The sequence below is a fragment of the Panulirus ornatus genome, chromosome 3, assembly GCF_036320965.1.
Source record: "Panulirus ornatus isolate Po-2019 chromosome 3, ASM3632096v1, whole genome shotgun sequence".
NCBI classification, from domain to species: Eukaryota; Metazoa; Arthropoda; class Malacostraca; order Decapoda; family Palinuridae; genus Panulirus; species Panulirus ornatus.
In genome coordinates, this window is record NC_092226.1 from 16937563 (window position 1) to 16960807 (window position 23245).

A 23245-nucleotide genomic window follows, 5' to 3' on the forward strand; every position below is an offset into this window, starting at 1 on the left:
CACGCCTTTTTGCCTGTCTCCCGACAGAGGAGGTGACAGGGGAGATGGTCGGCCAGTACCTGAAGGCTCACCCGGAGTTCCTGGAGACCTGGCTGATGGAGCAGGTCGAGCTGGAGACCCTCGAGCGCTGGATGATCCGACGAACGCAGAGGGACAAACAGAAGAGCCTCGAGAACGGCACCAACGGTGAGTGTCGTGTGTGTGTGTGTGTGTGTGTGTGTGTGTTAAAGTCTTTATATATATATATATATATATATATATATATATATATATATATATATATATATATATATATATATATATATATATATCTTTTCTTAAGGATTGATCGAGGACGACTGGGAGAAACTTGGCAGTATTTGAAAGACGTCCTGAGGGTTAGGGGCACTTTGTCTTGCTTGGGGGGGGGGGGGTGTAGACTAACACAAGGGGGTGATGGGGGGTAGACTAACACCGGGGGGGTGTGAGGTCGAGGATGGGGGGGGGGTTTGACAGGTGAGGCGGCCCCGGTGGTGATGACGGGGGGAAGGTGGCAGGCAGGGATGTGGCAGTGCTGGAGACACTGTTGTGGTGCGGGTGTCGTGTGGTGCCAGGAGGGAGGGAGAGACATGATCATGGCACCTGACCGAGTCTGGGGAGACGATCTACTTACTCAGACTAATAATCTCTCTCTCTCTCTCTCTCTCTCTCTCTCTCTCTCTCTCTCTCTCTCTCTCTCTCTCTCTCTCTCTCTCTCTCTCTCTCTCTCTCTCTCTCTCTCTCTCTATCTATCTATCTATCTATCTCTATCTTTCTATATCTATCTATCTATATATCCATCTATCTATCTGTCCATATGATGAAAACCGAAAGCTCTCATCGAGTGAGGGGACTCTGTCTGCGGGGGGGGAGTGTCAGTCATCCGCTTCATGAGCCCTGCTGGCCTAACCCTATGAACACGACGGTACACCCCGAGCAGGACGGTACACCCCGAGGAGGACGGTACAACCCTTAAGGGGGACGGTACAACCCTTAAGGGGGACGGTACAACCCTTAAGGAAGACGGTACAACCCTTAAGGAAGACGGTACAACCCTTAAGGAAGACGGTACAACCCTTAAGGAAGACGGTACAACCCTTAAGGAAGACAGTACAGACCACGAGGAAGACGGTACAACCCTATAGGAAGACGGTGCGAACCATGTTTACCCTCTAAGGTCAGGTCAGAGACCAGTCCATCATACCCAGGGTTCGTACCGTCCTGCTCAAGGGCCGTACTGTCCTGCTCAAGGGCCCGTACCGTCCTGCTCAAGGGCCCGTACCGCCCTGCTCAAGGGCCCGTACCGTCCTGCTCAAGAGCCGTACCGTCCTGCTCAAGGGCCCGTACCGTCCTGCTTAGGGGCCCGTACCGTCCTGGTCAAGGGCCCGTACCGTCCTGCTCAAGAGCCGTACCATCCTGCTCAAGGGCCCGTACCATCCTGCTCAAGGGCCCGTACCGTCCTGCTCAAGAGCCGTACCATCCTGCTCAAGGGCCCGTACCATCCTGCTCAAGGGCCCGTACCATCCTGCTTAAGGGTCGTACCGTCCTGCTCAAGAGCCGTACCATCCTGCTCAAGGGCCCGTACCATCCTGCTCAAGGGCCTTACCGTCCTGCTCAAGGGTCGTACCGTCCTGCTGAAGCAGGCATGATGCAGCAGGGCTGGGCAGCAGCTTGTTGCTCGTGTGAGGAGGACATGTACGTCACGGTGCCAGGGGCCGCATGGTGGCTCCGGCAGCACCAGAACAACACCAGGACACGGAAATGGAAGTGTGTCTCTCTGTGTTCCCTTCTTTGCAGACCTTCAGCCCACGTTTACGTGTGTGTCTCTCGTGCTGGACATTTACATGTGTGTATGTAAATCTCTCGTGCTGGACGTTTACATGTGTGTATGTAAATCTCTCGTGCTGGACGTTTACATGTGTGTATGTAAATCTCTCGTGCTGGACGTTTACATGTGTGTATGTAAATCTCTCGTGCTGGACGTTTACATGTGTGTATGTAAATCTCTCGTGCTGGACGTTTACATGTGTGTATGTAAATCTCTCGCGGTAGACGTCATCATGAGATGGAACTAAATACATAGGTAAATGATTGGATAGATGGATAGATAAATAGATCGATTAGGTAAATAGATAGATAGATAGATAGATAGATAGATAGATAGATAGACAGACTCTTTTTTTACTGTTGTGGTTCGTGGCCGTGATGGCCCCAACCCTCGTCCCAGCACCAACCAACATGGGCAACACATCACCTCCTGCTGCACGAGCGAACAACATACAAGATTCCTGCGCTGTCACCCGCCGGGCTGATCACCCGCCAGGCTCAGCACACGCCAGGCAGCGCACACAGGAAGCAGCGAACACAACACGAGGTTCCCTTTAAGTGCTGGAGGGAAGAGCCTAAGTGCCGGAGGAGACACTTTAAGTGCTTGTTGGGAATCTTAAGTACGAAAAGGTAGTCTTAAGTGCCGGAGGGAACTGAAGAGTGCCGCCAGGGACTCCTTTTAAGTGAGGTGGTGCGACGTTCTTGTACGCTGAGTGGAACACTCCAGTGTGGCAGGGGATTACTGATGCGTCGGCTCGCAAGTGGAGGCTGAAGACAAGATGTGGATCCACCTGGTGACGGGAAGATGTATACACACCCACGTACATACGCATACAGGAATATTTACACCCACGTACATACGCATACAGGAATATTTACACCCACGTACATACGCATACAGGAATATTTACACCCACATACATACGCAAACAGGAATATTTACACCCACGTACATACGCATACAGGAATATTTACACCCACATACATACGCACACACGACTATTTACACCCACGTACATCGCATACAGGAATATCTACACCCACATACATACGCACACATGACTATTTACACCCACGTACATACGCATACAGGAATATTTACACCCTCATACATACGCATACAGGAATATTTACACCCACATACATACGCACAATTGACTATTTACACCCCACGTACATACGCACACATGAATATTTACATCCACGTACATATGCAGTCATGACTATTTACAACCACGTACATACGCACACAGGAATATTTACACCCACGTACATACGCACACATGAATATTTACACCCACATACATACGCACACATGACTATTTACACCCACATACGTACGCACACATGAATATTTACACCCACGTACATACGCCCACATGAATACTTACAGGCACGTACATACGCACACAGGAATATTTACACCCACGTACATACGCACACAGGACTGTTTACACCCACATACATACGCACACATGACTATTTACACCCCACGTACATACGCACACAGGAATATTTACACCCACATACATACGCACACAGGAATATTTACAGACACGCCTCCCAGGCACACCTGTACATATGGCTACTATTTACATGTGGCCATTCTTTGTGTGTTCCGGGGAGAGAATTTTTTACGTCCGTGTTGCCCCATCTTATGTAGGCACCACACACACACACACACACACACACACACACACACACACACACACACACACACACTATCCAGACACACAGTGTGCAGTACAAACTCGGACCAGTGAGCCAGTCTTGAGAATAAGGTAAATATGACATAGGTCGACTTCAGCGAAGGGAGGAGATCAAGTCGTCTTGTGACAGGGTTAAATGGTGTGTTGGGGAGGCTGAGCGAGAGTGGTTTCAGGAGATCTCCTGTCTTCCGTTGGAGGGGAGGTTGGAGATGGGGGACATGATAAGCCGGACGCACAGGGATGGTTCGTCGCCCCGCCTAACCACGGATGGACGGGCTGGGATGATGCGAAGACCCAGCGAAGACCCAGAGGCGTGGGACTGGGACTGGGGGAGGATTGTGCCAGGGTGATGAGAGGCATTGTCACTCGGGGAGGGAAGACGCTGTGACCCATGAACGCCTGAAGAGAAATCCTGACCGTGACGCATTCACGGGGCCGCCCAGGGTCGAGCCGCATAGATTCGAGTCCTGGTTGCGGCAGTCGGTCCACAGTCAACCCAGCTGTTCATCTACCCCCTAGGAGTTGGTCGATAAAATGGGTCTCAGCTGCTCGTGACGTCTCAGCTAACATGAAAAGAAGGAAAAGAAATGGATGAAGATGGGAGAGGGAGGGGTGTTGGTTGAGGGGTGGGTTAGGGGTAGGGGAGGTGGCGGGGGGCAAGGACACATGAGAGCAACCGGGACACCGAAATGAGATCAGCACGAGGATGGGACAGGTAGTCAACAAGGTAGACAGCGTCTTTAACTGGGAGGTTGGTGAGGCCAACGAGGGAGACATACGAGTAATTGGATCCAGAGGATGACAGGTGAAGGATGAAGGAATGAAATAAAAACGTTCACAGTGTTGTGTTTGAGGGACAGTAAAAGCTTCGAGCGTCTCTATTTAGAGGATAAACTTGCAAGCGGATTGTATTACAAGGACGTGAAAGGACGAGAATCTAAAGAAGATCCTGTCGACTAAATTGGTGGTTGGTGTGGACACAGTGACGATACACCAACTGGAGAGAAGCAGATCGTAATGAATGAAGGAAGAACAGGACTCAGGAGGAGGAGGAGGAGAGGGAAGATATTGTGGACATAATGGGCAACGCTGGGCATATTCATTAGAACAATGAGGGGATCTAAAAAAAAAAAAAAAAGCGAGGCTACAAGCTGGCAGACACTCATGAATTCAAGAGGCTAGAATGGACACAACGGGTGGGAAAATGTTGGATCGAAAGTTCGAAGAAGCAAATCATCTTTGGCTAAAACCGGACACACGAGAGGCAGCTCCCCCGTGTAATGTGAGTGGCAGCAGAGGAATCATTAAGACCGCGGTTCCTCTACATACCACGTATATAAAAGGTCATGGATTAGTAAGGGATGCAAAACACTTCAATCAAAAGACCGAATGAATGAGGTTAACCCCAGAGGACGTAGTCACAGATGAGAGTAAACACAACGAAGATGTCAGATCACGTGTTTGATTTTATTTTTTTCTATCGGAGGGACAGACTTTAACAGGAAATTATAGGCAAGAGGCAGAGGAAGGAGGAGGACTAACGCTACTGGTGACGTGAGCCAAAACATTCCCTAGATGTAATAATAAACAGGGAACCCTGCACAGTCCATGTATTCTAGGACAAGTTGCTGCAGCTTACCCACCATCACAATATCCTGTAAGGCGAGTAAAAGAACTGTATCATCTTTCTCATTGAGGAAATGAAGGTACGATCACGGTGGTGCTAAAGGCAACAAGGGTTGACGTGCAGTTCGGAGGTGTGAAACGATTATTTCCAGGAGGTTCATCAGTATGGACGTACGCATTCCTGGAATGCGTACAGAAACCTTCAGTACCAACATGTGTCAAAAGTCACCGAGGTCACCTATGCTGATTTACTCTCCATCCATCCCCCACTCGGAAGACCTGGACCTCCCAGTACTTGCTATGGATAGTGAATGAAGTCATTGTAAAGAACGAAACCCGGAAGTTTTAAGCACCTTCAGGGAGACCCAAGACCTGGGTAGAGAGGAATGCTAATGATAGGTTCTCTGGAGTGGACGGTGAGGGTGGCGTACTGAGGGATGCGTCCTTACAGTAGGGTGTAGTGAGAGATGAGGAGGGGAGGGAGAACGAAATAGTCGCTCAACAGCAGATGTGAAAATGCAAGGGAACCAAGAGCCACGGGATGAAAGAGACATTAGAAACACCCGAGTCTAGCAGAAATGACATCAGACAAGAAACGAAGAACAATTGATCATACCAGGAGACAAACAGATGATAGGTCACAATAATACCTTGAGCTGTTTTACAAGATTACAAAAACTTTTACTAGTTTATGAAAACTATTTTACACGGTTTTGGAAACTATTTTACGTTTATAAAACTGGTTTACATGTTTATAAAAACTATTTTACAAGTTTATAAAAATTATTTTACAAGTTTATGAAAACTATTTTACAAGTTTTGAAAACTATTTTACAAGTTTATAAAAACTATTTTACAAGTTTTTGAAAACTATTTTACAAGTTTATAAAAACTATTTTACAAGTTTATAAAAACTATTTTACAAGTTTATAAAAACTATTTTACAAGTTTTTGAAAACTATTTTACAAGTTTATAAAAACTATTTTACACATTTATACAAAAAACTTTGCAAGTTTACACGAGAGAAATCAGTTGTAAAGGACCAACTTATCAGATTATGGAGGCCCGAAGGAAAAAGTTACCGTGGTGTTGATTGAGGAGCAAGTGCGTGAGGTGAGTCAGAAATTCTATTATGCGTTTTTACACTAGAAAATCACAGAGGACACCATTGCTACCAGTCAGGGAGGAGGAAGGTGGCTAAGGAAGTACAGAATACAGAATCCACTGTTGCTGAGGAGACCCATGGGTGAGGCAGACCCGGTACAAAGGGCAGCTCAGCCATTCGTACTGAGTGAGTGATCGAAGTTCCTCGTGACACCAGTTGTGATGTCGTTCGAAATCTCCTCCACAAAGTTAACGTCCCGACAGAATGGACGAGATATATTGCGGTGTCGGTTCTCATCAAAGATGAGAGAGTCGAAACCTGGGACTATAGGCAAGTGTGAGTAATGTGTGAGTGATGAGTACGACCAGCAAGATTCTAGTGAGTTCATATTATCAGAGAATAGATCGAAGAAGTTCTTAGCCGCCACACGCTTCTTGAGTGAGAGACAACCTATGACTCAGGAAGGGAAATTATGCCCTCTTGACGTATTTCCTGGATTTCTGTGAAAGAGGAAAAAATGACATCATGGGAAAATGTCATGGATAGATGGAACATATGGTTTCCGGCTGGCGGAGGGCCTGTGATGCAGTCTTCTTCAGGTGGCTGATGATGAAGACAGGGGTCAGAGGAGGGGCAGTTGAGGTGGATGGACAGCTGGGTAACTGGGAGGAACCAGAGGACACACACGTGTCGGGGAGCCTTCTAAAGCAACGTGAAGATGACAAGCGGGATCACTGCTCGGGCCACTGATATTAATAGACTTTTGTAGATTATTTGCCAAACGAGTTGGAATCATGCTTGCACAAGTTTGCTGATGATACCATAAATATGAAGGAAGTGCGAAGGACGAGGCACCACGAAATATTACAGAGATACCTAGACAAATGGTCGGACAAATTATGAAATCAAACCCTGATAACTGCAGAGTTAAGAAGATTGAGAATGAGTTCAAACAGACGAGAGGATAAACGCGAAACCGGAGGGAAATGAATTGTGAGAGTCGGGCTGCGAAAGGGACCGAGAAATTGATGCTACGCTGAACTTATGACCGACACATCATGTACATTGGGTAGTGAGGATGGCCAGCACTATTTTGTTCCATGTCAAAACTGCCGTCATGTTCACGGACAATGAACTGTATAAGAAGTTAGGAACTTTTGCCTACCCTAAGCTAGAATGAACCGCAACACACTAGAGGAGCCACATTGAACTGCTGGAGAGGAATACAAAGAATGGTACAGGACCTGGGTGGAAGGAGCTACAAGGAATGGGGAAAAAAAAAATCCATACATCTCCCCATCGTGGGAGGTGTAGGAATATGACGCGACCTAATGATAATCTGTGAATTCCCAAACTCCAGGACGATGTCGACATTGAACAATATTTGACCATGGAAAAAGAAAGTCAAGAACAAAAGGACAACTTGGATTAAGTAAGTGTCTGGAGGGAGTTGTGGAAGTGAAAAGAGGGACATGAGGAAGTGGACAAAGGGACGTGAGGAAGTGGACGCAGGGACGTGAGGAAGTGGAAGGAGGGATGTGAGGAAGTGGACAGAGAGAAGTGAGGCAGTGGACGGAGGAAAGTGAGGAAGTGGACGGAGGGAAGTGAGGAAGTAGACAAAGGGACGTGAGGAAGTGGACGGAGGGAAGTGAGGAAGTGGACGGAGGGACGTGAGGAAGTGAAAAGAGGGAACGTGACGAAGTGGACAGAGGGACGTGAGGAAGTGGACAAAGGGACGTGAGGAAGCATTTCTTCAACATGAGAGCTCTCTACGTAGTCTCGTAGAACAAGCTAAGGGATGATTTCAATTATAAACAAACAGAACGGAAGACTTCAGATTTTCTTGGAGACATTTTGTGGAGACATCAGGTCGTGGAGTGAATACAGGAAGATAGTCCGTACCAGCACGTCACTGAGCACACGAGAATTATAGGGGATGATATACCATCATCATTTAGATCTTATCTTTACACATAGTAGATTGGGAATAGAGAATATCAGATATGTACTGCTTCTGGAAATGGTGATCATGTAATGCTTGAGTTTGATCACGTTGTAATAAGAAAAAAAAGAATAGACTCATGGATAACTTTAGGTACAAAGACAGAGAAAAAGATGAGACTCAGTGAAATGTCAAAAAGCAAAGGAGTTTAGGGATGTACTGTGGAGGATATGGGTTACATTAGTACATCCAGCCAACGTTTGAGAGGTATAAGAGTATATATATAGTACAGTACTATAAACAAGGGAAGACCAAATCCAAAACTTTTTCAAAAACTCATTAGGAGTAAATTGTCAGTTGAAGAGCATTTAATAAGGTTAAGAAATTCTGGGGGAAAAGTTATGGTGTATGACCTAAGGGTACGTGAGGAACTGAGCGATGAGTTCGAAATTGCTTTCACAAGGGGATGACCCCAAATGGGCACAAAGAACACCTCGTTTTAATAACGAGAAGCCGCTAATAAATTACATCTTGTGCCCGGATCTGTCTCAGAGCTATATTATTCAACCACCACTAAATCAAAATATCTTTTGAGTGCCACATGATTTATAAAGAAATACTTAAATGAATTGAATCGAATCCTAAAGGAACGCGTGATCACGTGAAAATTTCTAAGCAACAGTTTCCTAGACGTATCATTTAAAAGCCTTCGAATTATCTTAAACACTAGAAGACAGAGTTAGATATTATTATGACGTTCACGGCCTGGCAGTCGATAGGCCTAAAACCCAAATAACCAACCAGCTAACGTGTATGATCATATGAGATTCACCCACTATGACTATCCAAATCATTATATTCATTTCGACTTAACTGCTTATGAAAATACCTCTCATCTTACATCATCTGTATCATAAACTATACTGATTACTTCAGTGGATTTACAGACTCGCTGGGGAAGGATCTGTGTACACAGTTCAGTAGATCGACACAAGTTCAAAAGACTGAATATTCGTATCTCAAAAACTCAAACGCTTTTCCACTGAAAGGAACCCTCCCCACACGGCAAGGGCTGCATGTTTCCATATCTTCCATAACTTATTGACAGTGTCCTTCCGCCCTCCTTGTAGGCCGAGCTAGGCTTAACAGTGACACTCGCCTAGCTAGGTTGTGTTACTCTAACGACGACACTCACCGCTAGGCTAGGCTGACAATGACATTCACGTGTTATTCTAGGCTAGGTTAATGTTGACACTCGCTTGGCTGTGCTATGTTAGGCAAAGATGACACTAACTTGGATAGGTTTACTATGACACCCACCTGGACTATGTTAGGCTTGCAATCTCTGACACTCGCCTGGCCTGGCGACGCTAGGCTAATATTGAATGACGTCAGGAAAAGAAGTAAGAAGGGAGGAAATCTTTTTTTTTTGTGGCATGATCACACCCAATCTGACCCCGAGGGGCTGGGATGGGAAGACCACAGTAATCAGGTGGAGAAACGGGAAAATGAACATTCTTGGTGGTGACAACTTTTACGTGAACGCAGGATGACAGATTGGGTGTGCTGGGCATGTGTGTGTGTGTGTGTGTGTGGGGGGGGGGGGATTAGGCACATGTATATATGTGTGCGTTTGGGGGGGGATTAGGTACATGTGTATATCTGTGTGTGGGGGGATTAGGTACATGTGTATATCTGTGTGGGGGGGATTAGGTACATGTGTATATCTGTGTGTGGGGGGATTAGGTACATGTGTATATCTGTGTGTGGGGGATTAGGTACATGTGTATATCTGTGGTGGGGATACGGTACATGACTATATCTGTGTGTGGTGAATTTAGTAACGTGTATACAGTGTGTGGGTGTTGGTCATGTGTGTATTGGGGGGGGGGGATTAGGACATGTTATATTGTGGTTTGGGGGGGATTAGGTACATGTGTATATCTGTGTGTGGGGGGATTAGGTACATGTGTATATCTGTGTGGGGGGGATTAGGTACGTGTGTATATCTGTGTGTGTGGGGGGGGGATAGGTACATGTGTATATCTGTTGTGTGTGTGTGTGTGTGTGTGTTAGGGGGGATTAGGTACGTGTATATCTGTGTGTGGGGGGGGATTAGGTACATGTGTGTGTGTGTGTGTGTGTGTGTGTGTGTGTGTGTGAGGTGGACTGAGTGAGGAGTGATGGTTGATGTGGTGCTTCGGTGACACTGTCAACCTTGTCGGGAGTCCAAGGGATGATTTCCCTCGTGGTGACTGGGGTTCGAGTGCTTCCCCAAGACTAAACCTTGTGCGGTTCAGAATACCCTCGGTCTATTTATGTATCTCTATCTCTGACGCCTGTTTCCTCCTGGGACTCCTTCGAGAGGGTTGCCACGGCAATAGGGTCCTCCATAACCAGTGAACTCCAATGCCGCTTCGTAGCCTCCAGTGCCTCACCCTTAACAGGCCACTGGAGTTACGAAGAATGAGCTGTGTGAGCTCAGTGTGAGAGGTGTTATATGTGACGAGGAGAGACTGTATGTTTGTGGTAAGAATGCCAGTATTCCACGTGTGGGTGAGGCAAAAAGTATAAGACAGTTACCTGGGTCAGCAGCTTCACAACCACTGAAGTGCTGGCTCACTACGCAGCTCTCCCTAACCCCACTGTTATGATACCCGAGCGGGTAGAACTGGTAATATACTTCCCTGGGCGGTAGATGCCTACCAGCTACGACCTACCAGAATATCTTAGCGATAATCATTCTTAAAGGTAACTATAACAATTCTTTATTGATAATCATAGAGTTATGTTTTAACGTAATTATCCTGACCTTTTTTATGATGATTATCATTACCAGACTAAAATTGTTACTTCTCTGGAGGCTATGAAATTTCTGTGGCTCATTAATGTTTGGTCGGGTCACGAATGCCCACTAAATACGTATGGCAGTGCCCTTGCCTCCGCCAGCTTTACAGCAACGAAAAAGGCTCTCTCTCTCTCTCTCTCTCTCTCTCTCTCTCTCTCTCTCTCTCTCTCTCTCTCTCTCTCTCAGGTAGTATGTGGTAGCCTTCGAACAGGGAGTTATATTACCAGTGGCACCTGCCTGGGCATCGGTAGGGTTAGTAACGATTGCGCTATGAGTGAGCTAGCATTTTTGGTGGTGTCAAATTTCATTCGTTTGACCCAGGTAGCTGCTGTATATTCTTTCTGCCTTAACACACACTTGGGTTGCTGGCTTTCAGAGCACGAACGTGCAGTCTATCCATTTCATGCAGAGCACTTAACATCACACGCTACCTTCGTTTAGCCTTAGATTTTTCAACGCTGCGCACTAGCCCCTGAATTTTGTCCAAAATCTCCTCGTAAGGACTCGTAAGCAAGTGTTTGCTGCCCTTAACAAGTTGAAACCAACCCGCGAGGCCAGCGTCTACAGAAGTAGGTGAATTTGAATGGGACAGCCCATGAACACGATAGTTAGAACCTTGGGTATGTTTGCTAGCGCTGTTACCTGACCGTTACGGATGAATAGATAACTAAACTGAGACGATAAAACACCAAACACATGTATATATGTTGACTGTTTACCACAGTGCCCCGAGAATTGAACTGTGGTCTATTTGTGTAGCCTAACGTTAGCTCACGGATGGCCGGGATTCGATTCTTAGGGTATATGGTAAATGGTTTACATTAGATACCATGTGTACATTACATGGTTGATATGTTTATCATTGTATGTAGGTTTGTGGTCTTAAGTAGGGGGTCTGGTGGAAAGACACAGGATGGAGCTGGAGTTGAAAACCTGTTACGTTTCGGCGTGAAGCCATGTTTACGTCGAAACGTGACAGTAAAACACCAGCTGCATCCTGTGTTTTCCTTGTACGATCCCGATCCCCTCATTTATTGTGGATTCACATACTCATTCCTCCTCACCCTGAAGACTTTATCTATGCTTGACAAATTAGGTTTATAGTTCACTTTTTAGGAATAAGAGGAAGGACTACCTTCCTGCTCTCGATCTCCGCTTACGCTTGGTCGTCCACACCTTTGTTATGGTTTTACATCCGAGGTCCCTCTCCAGCTGTTATTCAAGGTCCGGTCCTGTAACTACTGTAACTACGTATGCAGATGTGTGTTGATGAGTTCAGCATCTTACCATAAGTAGGTCTCCCTGACCTACTATATATCGCCCCAGAGGCGAACTTTGTGGTCAACAGTGGCTTGGCCTCCTCACAAACACTGATTGGAACCAGTTTCTTCTGATGGAAAACGTCTCTGTCAGTTCCTTGTTATTAACGGTGTTCACATTTTGAGAATCCTCTTGAAAGAAGATAAGATTTTTTTTTCTCCTTTGTCCACATGGTCTATTTATATCCGAGTGAAACGGAAAAAAGAAAATAGGAAACTTTTGCTCGTAATATTTTCTCTTGTTCAGCCATAAGCCATCAGCGATCATGATGTATTTCTTGGTTCAGTAGATATAACTCATCAGCATTGTGACACACTCCTCCTTCCTCCATGTATTCATCACGCCTCGCCCACTGACCGAGCCATCAAATTAAATGTTGAATTTTTGAATGGCCAACAAGACTATAAATCCTTCCGCTCTTAATCACTTACAACACAGATAAGTGTTAACTTTGAGGATTAACGTTGATCAGTTGAACATTGTTTCGTAATGCCCGAGGGAAACTTGGAACTTTATAGTGGGTGGAGAGCATTGTATTTAATGATGGTGTAAAATTGTAAGAGATAATCACATACGTTGATCTTACTGTGAGATCTGGTTAGTTACATTTTCCGTGGACAGAAGTTGATTGTCTGGGAATTATCATTGTCAGCGGTTTTACCTGCTGGAAACTGGATTATTTGCCTGTGTTCTTGAAATATCAGACTGTCCATATTTGTTCATTTTCTTGAGCAGTGTTAATCAGATGGCTTGATGATTTCTATTTTTTTGGGGGGGGGGCGCATTTGAGGGGGAACTTAGAAACACATGCATTTGTGTCATTACATATCTTTTATTTCCCATCAGTGCCGGTGCACTCGTAGGGCCCCATCACCTGAGTGCTAATGGACGTGTGTAATTACGTATTTGTAATCGTACGGGGAGGAAGCCGAGCGCTTGTGGTGCCCCATCTTTATGACATTACGTACTAGCATACATCTTAGACTTGTGTATGCTATCTGCATAGACCACGTCATCTGTCATTCTCTACCATTCATCCACCGCTACTATACTAGAGAGAGAAAAAAAACATTTTTTTTTTTACAATTTTCTTGTTTTTTGTTATTTCCTATGATTGTTTTGACCCCTGCATCTGTCGATCTGTTTTAAAAAGCCTACAGGTTATGATCAGGTCACCCCTCACTCTTTGTTCCAAGGTGTTCAGTTTAAGAGCCTTTAGCGTTTCCCAGTAATTCAACTCCCGTGATTCTGGTGTCATCTGTCTTGCCTTCCTCTGGACCTTCTCTTGTACTGCTTAAGGTGCGATGACCTAATTTGAGATGCATATTCTAGTCTTGGCCTAACGTATGATATGAGCGGCTTGCTAGATATTTCTTTATCTATATATACATGTGTGTGTGTGTGTGTGTGTGTGTGTGTGTGTGTGTGTGTGTGTCACAGTGCTTCGCCCGTGTCGGAGGGGTGAATCGAACTGATCCCTCGTATGTTTCATTATGGATAATGGGCTCGCTGCTCCTCCTAGCTCGAGTCTAGTCGATTTTCAACACCCATGTCATCTGTCAGCGTTTGGCAGGTGCGACTCCTGGTGTTATCTCGTGTGTGTCTTAACTGGATCTTCTTATAGCACGTTTGCCGTCAGTCACCTGTCTTGTGTGATGATATATATATATATATATCTTTCTTTCATACTATTCGCCATTTCCCGCATTAGTGAGGTAGCGTTAAGAACAGAGGACTGGGCCTTAGAGGGAATATCCTCACCTGGCCCCCTTCTCTGTTCCTTCTTTTGGAAAATTAGAAAAAAAAAAACGAGAGGGGAGGATTTCCAGCCACCCGCTCCCTCCCCTTTTAGTCGCCTTCTACGACACGCAGGGAATACGTGGGAAGTAATCTTTCTCCCCTAACCCCAGGGATGATATATATATATATTATTTTTTATTTTTTTTATTATACTTTGTCGCTGTCTCCCGCGTTTGCGAGGTAGCGCAAGGAAACAGACGAAAGAAATGGCCCACCCCCCCCCCCATACACATGTATATACATACGTCCACACACGCAAATATACATACCTACACAGCTTTCCATGGCTTACCCCAGACGCTTCACATGCCTTGATTCAATCCACTGACAGCACGTCAACCCCGGTATACCACATCGCTCCAATTCACTCTATTCCTTGCCCTCCTTTCACCCTCCTGCATGTTCAGGCCCCGATCACACAAAATCTTTTTCACTCCATCTTTCCACCTCCAATTTGGTCTCCCTCTTCTCCTTGTTCCCTCCACCTCCGACACATATATCCTCTTGGTCAATCTTTCCTCACTCATCCTCTCCATGTGCCCAAACCACTTCAAAACACCCTCTTCTGCTCTCTCAACCACGCTCTTTTTATTTCCACACATCTCTCTTACCCTTACGTTACTCACTCGATCAAACCACCTCACACCACACATTGTCCTCAAACATCTCATTTCCAGCACATCCATCCTCCTGCGCACAACTCTATCCATAGCCCACGCCTCGCAATCATACAACATTGTTGGAACCACTATTCCTTCATACATACCCATTTTTGCTTTCCGAGATAATGTTCTCGACTTCCACACATTCTTCAAGGCCCCCAGAATTTTCGCCCCCTCCCCCACCCTATGATCCACTTCCGCTTCCATGGTTCCATCCGCTGCCAGATCCACTCCCAGATATCTAAAACACTTCACTTCCTCCAGTTTTTCTCCATTCAAACTCACCTCCCAATTGACTTGACCCTCAACCCTACTGTACCTAATAACCTTGCTCTTATTCACATTTACTCTTAACTTTCTTCTTCCACACACTTTACGATTTTGCCTTACTTTGAGAATCTGTTCGAAAATCAGACACTGAACAGATTATGACGGGTTAAGTATGACATTACTTTCACCTTATCTGGAGCCTCCTTATCACTGTTATCGTCACTGAGAGACCGCTAAACCATCTCTTATCAGTGGTGACGCATCGGTTGTTATCTCGAGTGATTTGCCCCATAGGCTGGACGCCACGACCCTTGGACATATACCAGTATGATTCGGGTGAGTGAGCTTGCCCTTTGACCTGACCCAAGGGTCGTACTGTCATGCTCAAGGGTCGTACCGTCGTGCTCAAGGGTCGTACCGTCGTGCACAAGGGTCGCACCGTCGTGCTCAAGGGTCGTACCGTCGTGCTCAAGGGTCGTACCGTCGTGCTCAAGGGTGGTACCGTCGTCTTCAAGGGTGGTACCGTATCAGCCTTCGAAACCTTGTTTGACTATACTCTTGTTTCTACCATTTCTCTCGTTACCTTTATCACGGCCCCTGATAACTAATGTTATTTTGGGCCCTTGCTATTACTGATGATATCAGTGCCCCCCACGCCCTTATTAACCACACCTGTGTTATCAGTCCTGTTATCAACATCAGTGTAATTAGATCCCCTGATGTACACATTAATGTAATCAGGATCCCCCACCCCCCTTTTTTTTGTACTACTGATATCAGAACGCTTGTCCTCCACAAGTAAAGGTATAAGGCCCTGTTAGCCATCGTGCCCTGTTATCCTTCGTCCTCTGTTATCCATCGTGCCCTATTATCCATCGTGCCCTGTTATCCATCGTGGCCTGGTTATAAACGGTGAGCGTTAACCTCGACCTCCTTGTGGGACACCTCTCTCTCTCTCTCTCTCTCTCTCTCTCTCTCTCTCTCTCTCTCTCTCTCTCTCTCTCTCTCTTCTCTCTCTCTCTCTGATGAATGGTCGTCAGGGACCCCTGTTACGCACACTGCCAGCGTCACATACCCACGATCTCGTAATACACTTTCTATGCCCACCTTATCTTAGCTCCTTGTTACCGTTGCTAGCCTTATACCAGGGCCTTGTTATCGGTACTAGCCTTATATCAGGGCCCTTATTACTGACATGAGCCTTATATCAGACCTGTATTACCGCGACTAATCTTATCTCAAAACCTTATAGGTACTAGTCTTATCTCAAAGCCTTTATTTTATCTATTATCGGTTCTGGCCTTATCTCAGACCCATATTATCCGTACCAGCCTTATTTCAGACCCTTATTATCAGTACTAGCCTTATCTCTATCATTATCATTCATTGGTACTTGCCCTACCTACCTGAAATTCTTATCATCGTTCGTAGCCTTATCTCTCAGATCCTTATTATCAGTGCTACCCTTATCTCCTTATCTCTCATCAGCCCTTATACCACACTCTTTTCACCTATCCTTGCCGTTCATCTGTTCCTCCTAGACTGTCCAACTCCCTCTTGATTTACCGTTCGATTATCCGGCTTGATACAGAACCTGTTATCCGGATTGACTGTATATACGACTCCGTCAACCAAAAAAAAAGACCTAATCACACAACCAAAAAAAAGACCAAATCACCTAGTTCATCCTGAGTGATAGTTTAGATATTATTATAGTTGTTACAAATCATTATAACCATTGTTATGATTAACGTTGTGTCTATGATCATCATATCATTCTTGTAACCATCATTCATTAGTGCATCCATCCCTAGCGTCTTTATTCTTATCATCGTTATTATTATTTTTTATTGTTAAGATATTGTTTAATTGTTATGATTGTTGTCGTTGTGATGATCATAACTCGTGAAGGAGATAGGAAAAGTAAAGCACACGGGCTGGGCCGAACAGGAAGATTGTATAACATGCGTCAATGTGTTTCCCACAGTGTAAAGAGGAGCGGTCAAGTGGAACGTACGTACGTGCGTACGTAAGTTACTAGATACAAAATAGAAAATAGGAACCTTCAGATGGTTTACGACTGGTTAGAGAAAACGGAGGGAGGACGGAGGAGATACTATTCAAAATCGGGTCGCATTGAGGAAATGGAGCAGTTAGTAGAAAGATACATTTAGTGTTTATATATCTATATCTATATCTATATATATATATATATATATATATATATATATATATATATATATATATTTTTTTCTTAAAAAACCAAAAGTACAAAAAGTGCTAACCCTCCCGACTATTTGAATTGAATCATTATTATTATTGATAGTAATAGAAGCAGTAGTAGTAATAGTAGTAGTAGAAGTAGAAGTAGAAGTAGTAGTAGCAGTAGTAGGTAGTAATAGTAGTAGTAGAAGTGGTATTATTATAAGTAATATTATACCAAAATGACTAATTGCTGAGCAGTATAATCTGTCATAAGTAATACGTATTTCTGATTTTCAAGTGCCCGCAGCCACCACTACAGCGCCACTTAAGAGAGCTTCAAGTAAGTGTCTGCTCCCATCGTGAGCCAGCGTGCCTCAGGGCTGGCTGACCCAGCACTGTGTGAGCTTAGAACTTTAATTGATTATTTAGTGGTTCACCCCTCACGTAATTATCATTAGTTTATCCTTGATGTTTCAACAGTTGTATTTATTACATCTTTATCCTACCGGGCACCACGTCGCTGTGAAAGATGGCGATGATAAGATATTACAGAAAATAACTTTTTTGATGTCCGGAGGTTTTTACTCAGCTCACAAGACTGGGGCAGCGAAAGTTATTATAGTTATAGCATAGTTTAACCACCGCACTGGCTTTCCGCTTCATCACATATAGTCTGTCGTTGATGGGCAGTTATTTTAAACGCAGGGTCCTTGTGTTGTCAGTTGGTGACGTCATCAGTCATAAAAATAAACATGTATGCTCATTGGACGGTGTTATTGATGACGTATGAACACTGTCGTGGTTGCTGAATGGCTGGATCTTAACGCATTATGTCGTCATGAGTTTGTTGACGTCACAGGTGGACGTTCATTGGTCAGATTTACCAACAGGAGCAGCGGACGTCATTGACTGGATGACGAACTCATTAACTGACACGAAATTGCTTTCGGAGAAGCACAGTAGACGGTACCGCACTCCCACGCACCGCCACTTCCGACGGTACCGCATGGCCACGCACCACCAGTACCAATGGTACTGCACCGCCACTACAGAGAGTACCGCACTACCACACACACACACACACACACACACACACACACACACATATATATATATATATATATATATATATATATATATATATATATATATATATATATATATATATATATATATACACGTTTCCTTCTTGCAGTATACAGACTCTAACGCCTCCATAATGTACTGGTCTCTGCTGTGTATGACATCAGCGAAGCATCAGCGTTTAGCGCCGTGTATGGCGCACCAGTGACTCCAACATACACAGATCTTGAGATGTTTCTGACATGCAGGAAACGTGTATATGTCCCTACTGCCTTCTCTGGGGGTGTAGTCATCAAGGATGCTGTAGTTGTAGTTTATGTAAAACCGTAACTGAATATTATCTTACATAATCACCTTACGTGGTGTTACCGGACTCCTCCTGCTCGAGGTTACACTCGTGAAGTTATTTCCAGCCGGGATGTATCACTGGGAGCACAGTCACGTCAGAGAACATCTCAAGTCCAAAGGAGTCTATATTCCTCTGCTACTGGAAGTAGCGCAGCCTTGGGATACAGGAGCCAAAATAAAGTTCATGGGTAGCATGAAGACGGTTATAGAAATGGATCCTGGCGTAATCATAGATAAATACATGTTATGTGTGAAATACTGGGCTCGTATGTGTTTTAGGATACATATATAGAGCACAGGTCTATAGACGTCTGTCTGTCAGTCAGTCTGGTTGTATGTCCGTTTTCTAAGTACCCCCAACGGCCTCTGAGCCACTGTCAACTTAATGTTGTCGAGGTGGTGATCGTAATATATAGCCATATGTACTTCTGGTGGAACGCGGGTTGATCATGAGCAGTGTCTTGCTGATCAAGTTAGTGCACATTATAGTATAATATCTCACCCAAGAGCTGCTAAATATATGGTCCTGGTAGAGAGATGCTCTCTAAGACGAGACAGAGCTCTGGAATTATTATTATGATTGGAACGTTAATAGAACTACCATCTCTGTGAGAAGTCCAGAATGTATGGCTTGATAAGCTCCAAGATGGAATGTATCATGTCAGCATGGACTATGCCAGGTGTGGACTGGCGCTGGTCAGGTATGGAGTGGCGCTGGTCAGGTATGGAGTGGTGCTGGTCAGGTATGGAGTGGCGCTGGTCAGGTATGGAGTGGCGCTGGTCAGGTATAGAGTGGCGCTGGTCAGGTATGGAGTGGCGCTGGTCAGGCATGGAGTGGCGCTGGTCAGGTATGGAGTGGCGCTGGTCAGGTATGGAGTGGCGCTGGTCACGCATACAGAATCGTGTTCTGAAGATCGTTCAATCGTGGCTCGGCCGACACCATCTGCTCACACCATCCTGTACAAGATGCGGGCTGTGTGGACACACTCCAAAGGCTAAGGGTGGAGCCGACCGCTAGTTGTGCTGTCACTGTGACAACGTTAATCTGTTGCCCGACGGCTGTAGGACACGGGGACCTCGCGAGGTTGTTGGGTGTGTGGAGTGACCCCGCTTTCTCACACCTCTCGACTACATTTCTCCCCGTGCAACATCTCTCTCTCTCTCTCTCTCTCTCTCTCTCTCTCTCTCTCTCTCTCTCTCTCTCTCTCTCTCTCTCTCTCTCTCTCTCTCTCTCTCTCTCTCTCTCTCTCCCCCCCCCCCCCCCAGGGATCTCTTTCCTGCGTGTGTTCTCTTCATTACCATCATGCAAAGTGGGTGTCCAGATGCCCCCAACAAACTTTTTTTAGTCATCGTATTCACGGGAATAAGATAAGAATGATAAGAGCCAAGAGGATGGAAGGAGGAAAATTACAGGAAACGAATACACATAGACTGCCGTACAACGAGATGTGTGTACGTTGGGGAAGGATGATCCCACTAGGCAAGTGAGGGAAAAACAGGAAGTAAGAGGAAGTCGTGGCAGAACAACCAGAAGAAGAGCCCAGGCGTCAGATGCAGACGGAAACCTGTTGTTATTAATTCATCTTGTAATGATTATGTGACAAGTGATCTATGTGTGAGTCAGGGTCTTCGTGTTGTTTATCATAGCGTCTAACCTTACATTGGCCGGAGAATAGGAACCTAACTCAGCTCGTGCATCCTAAATCGTCTGGTCTCTACGAGTTATATATATATATATATATATATATATATATATATATATATATATATATATATATATATATATATATTTGGTCCAACCATCTGCCCTTGTTTTCATGTAAAGAACTTCAGTGATAATTCCTCTATGAGGATGTCCAGTGAACAGTGGAAAGCCTTCAGCCACTTCATAAGACTTCGCACGTAGGTCTTATCAACTGGTTAATTGTTGAGCTGGACCCCATGGATCATGTCAAAGCAAATTCTATTTTCATTTCCAGGTATTTGTTCGCTACATCACACATTATGGGAACACTGGTGTTTCGCCTCTCACTTCACTCTACCCTCTCAACGCTATTCCAGAAGTCAGAGCTTCGAATTTGACCACATCAGCGCTCGTTGCAATCTCCGCCCATCACCGTGGTTATCCTAGCGAGCACATACCAGCACATGAGCAACACCACTGCATGCATTAGGTCCCTAGGCTGCGACCCACATACTGGCACTGTGCTACATAGCGACTTTTAGTCCTTAGTGCTGTACACTGCACGATGCATACGCTGCTTCGTCTCAGCAGTTAACTCACTGTCATCACACGTCTCTAGCAATTAGTGGAAATTGGTCTTGATGACCGAGTGTCCTGATTATATGTATATATATATATATATATATATATATATATATATATATATATATATATATATATATATATAAATGTTTACCCGTTGTCAAGACGCATCATGACTGCACCACTCGTATCATGGTGAAGGAATTCTTCACGTCACTATAATTGCTGTACATTTTCGGGTATGTTGTTTGGCCCACTCTTACGGGTGCCGGGCCCCGTGCTGGGTTCCGGACCCCGTGCTGGGTGCCGGGCCCCGTGCTGGGTGCCGGGCCCTGTGCTGGGTGCCGGGCCCCGTGCTGGGTGCCGGGTCCTGTGCTGGGTGCCGGGCCCCGTGCTGGGTGCCGGGTCCTGTGCTGGGTGCCGGGCCCCGTGCTGGGTGCCGGGTCCTGTGCTGGGTGCCGGGTCCTGTGCTGGGTGCCGGGTCCTGTGCTGGGTGCCGGGTCCTGTGCTGGGTGCCGGGCCCTGTGCTGGGTGCTGGGCCCAGTGACAGGTGCCGGGCCCCATGCTGGGTGCCGGGCCCTGTGCTGGGTGCTGGGCCCTGTGCTGGGTCCCGGGCCCAGTGACAGGTGCCGGGCCCCATGCTGGGTGCCGGACCACGTGACCCGTGCTGGGTGCTGCTGGGCCCCCGGTGACCCGTGCAAGGTGCCGCCACATACACCACTAACCCTCACTAACCGGCAACTCTTGTGTTTACCCTCAGGTAAGATCATCCGGAAGACCAGCCTCTCCAGATGGAAGGTAAGATCACGTGGATCTTGTTGTTATCTACTTCCACTCCTCCGCTCATCACTCTGTTGTAAACATAATCTACTCTGTATAGATCCAGCCGTTACTTTGATATATATATATATATATATATATATATATATATATATATATATATATATATATATATATATATATATATATATTTTTTTTTTTTTTTTTTTTTTTTATACTTTGTCGCTGTCTCCCGCGTTTGCGAGGTAGCGCAAGGAAACAGACGAAAGAAATGGCCCAACCCCCCCCCATACACATGCACATACACACGTCCACACACGCAAATATACATACCTACACAGCTTTCCATGGTTTACCCCAGACGCTTCACATGCCTTGATTCAATCCACTGACAGCACGTCAACCCCTGTATACCACATCGCTCCAATTCACTCTATTCCTTGCCCTCCTTTCACCCTCCTGCATGTTCAGGCCCCGATCACACAAAATCTTTTTCACTCCATCTTTCCACCTCCAATTTGGTCTCCCTCTTCTCCTCGTTCCCTCCACCTCCGACACATATATCCTCTTGGTCAATCTTTCCTCACTCATTCTCTCCATGTGCCCAAACCATTTCAAAACACCCTCTTCTGCTCTCTCAACCACGCTCTTTTTATTTCCACACATCTCTCTTACCCTTACGTTACTTACTCGATCAAACCACCTCACACCACACATTGTCCTCAAACATCTCATTTCCAGCACATCCATCCTCCTGCGCACAACTCTATCCATAGCCCACGCCTCGCAACCATACAACATTGTTGGAACCACTATTCCTTCAAACATACCCATTTTTGCTTTCCGAGATAATGTTCTCGACTTCCACACATTTTTCAAGACTCCCAAAATTTTCGCCCCCTCCCCCACCCTATGATCCACTTCCGCTTCCATGGTTCCATCCGCTGCCAGATCCACTCCCAGATATCTAAAACACTTCACTTCCTCCAGTTTTTCTCCATTCAAACTCACCTCCCAATTGACTTGACCCTCAACCCTACTGTACCTAATAACCTTGCTCTTATTCACATTTACTCTTAACTTTCTTCTTCCACACACTTTACCAAACTCAGTCACCAGCTTCTGCAGTTTCTCACATGAATCAGCCACCAGCGCTGTATCATCAGCAAACAACAACTGACTCACTTCCCAAGCTCTCTCATCCCCAACAGACTTCATACTTGCCCCTCTTTCCAGGACTCTTGCATTTACCTCCCTAACAACCCCATCCATAAACAAATTAAACAACCATGGAGACATCACACACCCCTGCCGCAAACCTACATTCACTGAGAACCAATCACTTTCCTCTCTTCCTACACGTACACATGCCTTACATCCTCGATAAAAACTTTTCACTGCTTCTAACAACTTGCCTCCCACACCATATATTCTT

At 45.5% G+C, this 23245-nt stretch overlaps 1 protein-coding gene across 9 annotated transcripts in view; it reads left to right on the top strand.

Annotated features, from left to right (window-relative positions):
• Positions 1 to 23245, top strand: part of LOC139760814 (probable 3',5'-cyclic phosphodiesterase pde-5) — a 459357-nt gene that overhangs the window by 312884 nt on the left and 123228 nt on the right. For 7 of the 9 annotated variants that reach the window (XR_011715413.1, XM_071684483.1, XM_071684469.1 and 4 more), the window contains 3 exons: positions 28 to 186; positions 17632 to 17673; positions 21791 to 21828. Coding sequence is in view for 8 of the 9 variants with exons in the window: in XM_071684483.1 (XP_071540584.1) it covers positions 28 to 186; positions 17632 to 17673; positions 21791 to 21828 (239 nt within the window). In the remaining variant the exon portion in view is untranslated. The remainder of the gene's footprint in view (positions 1 to 27; positions 187 to 17631; positions 17674 to 21790; positions 21829 to 23245) is intronic. The other 2 variants (XM_071684522.1, XM_071684474.1) reach the window with 1 other exon arrangement.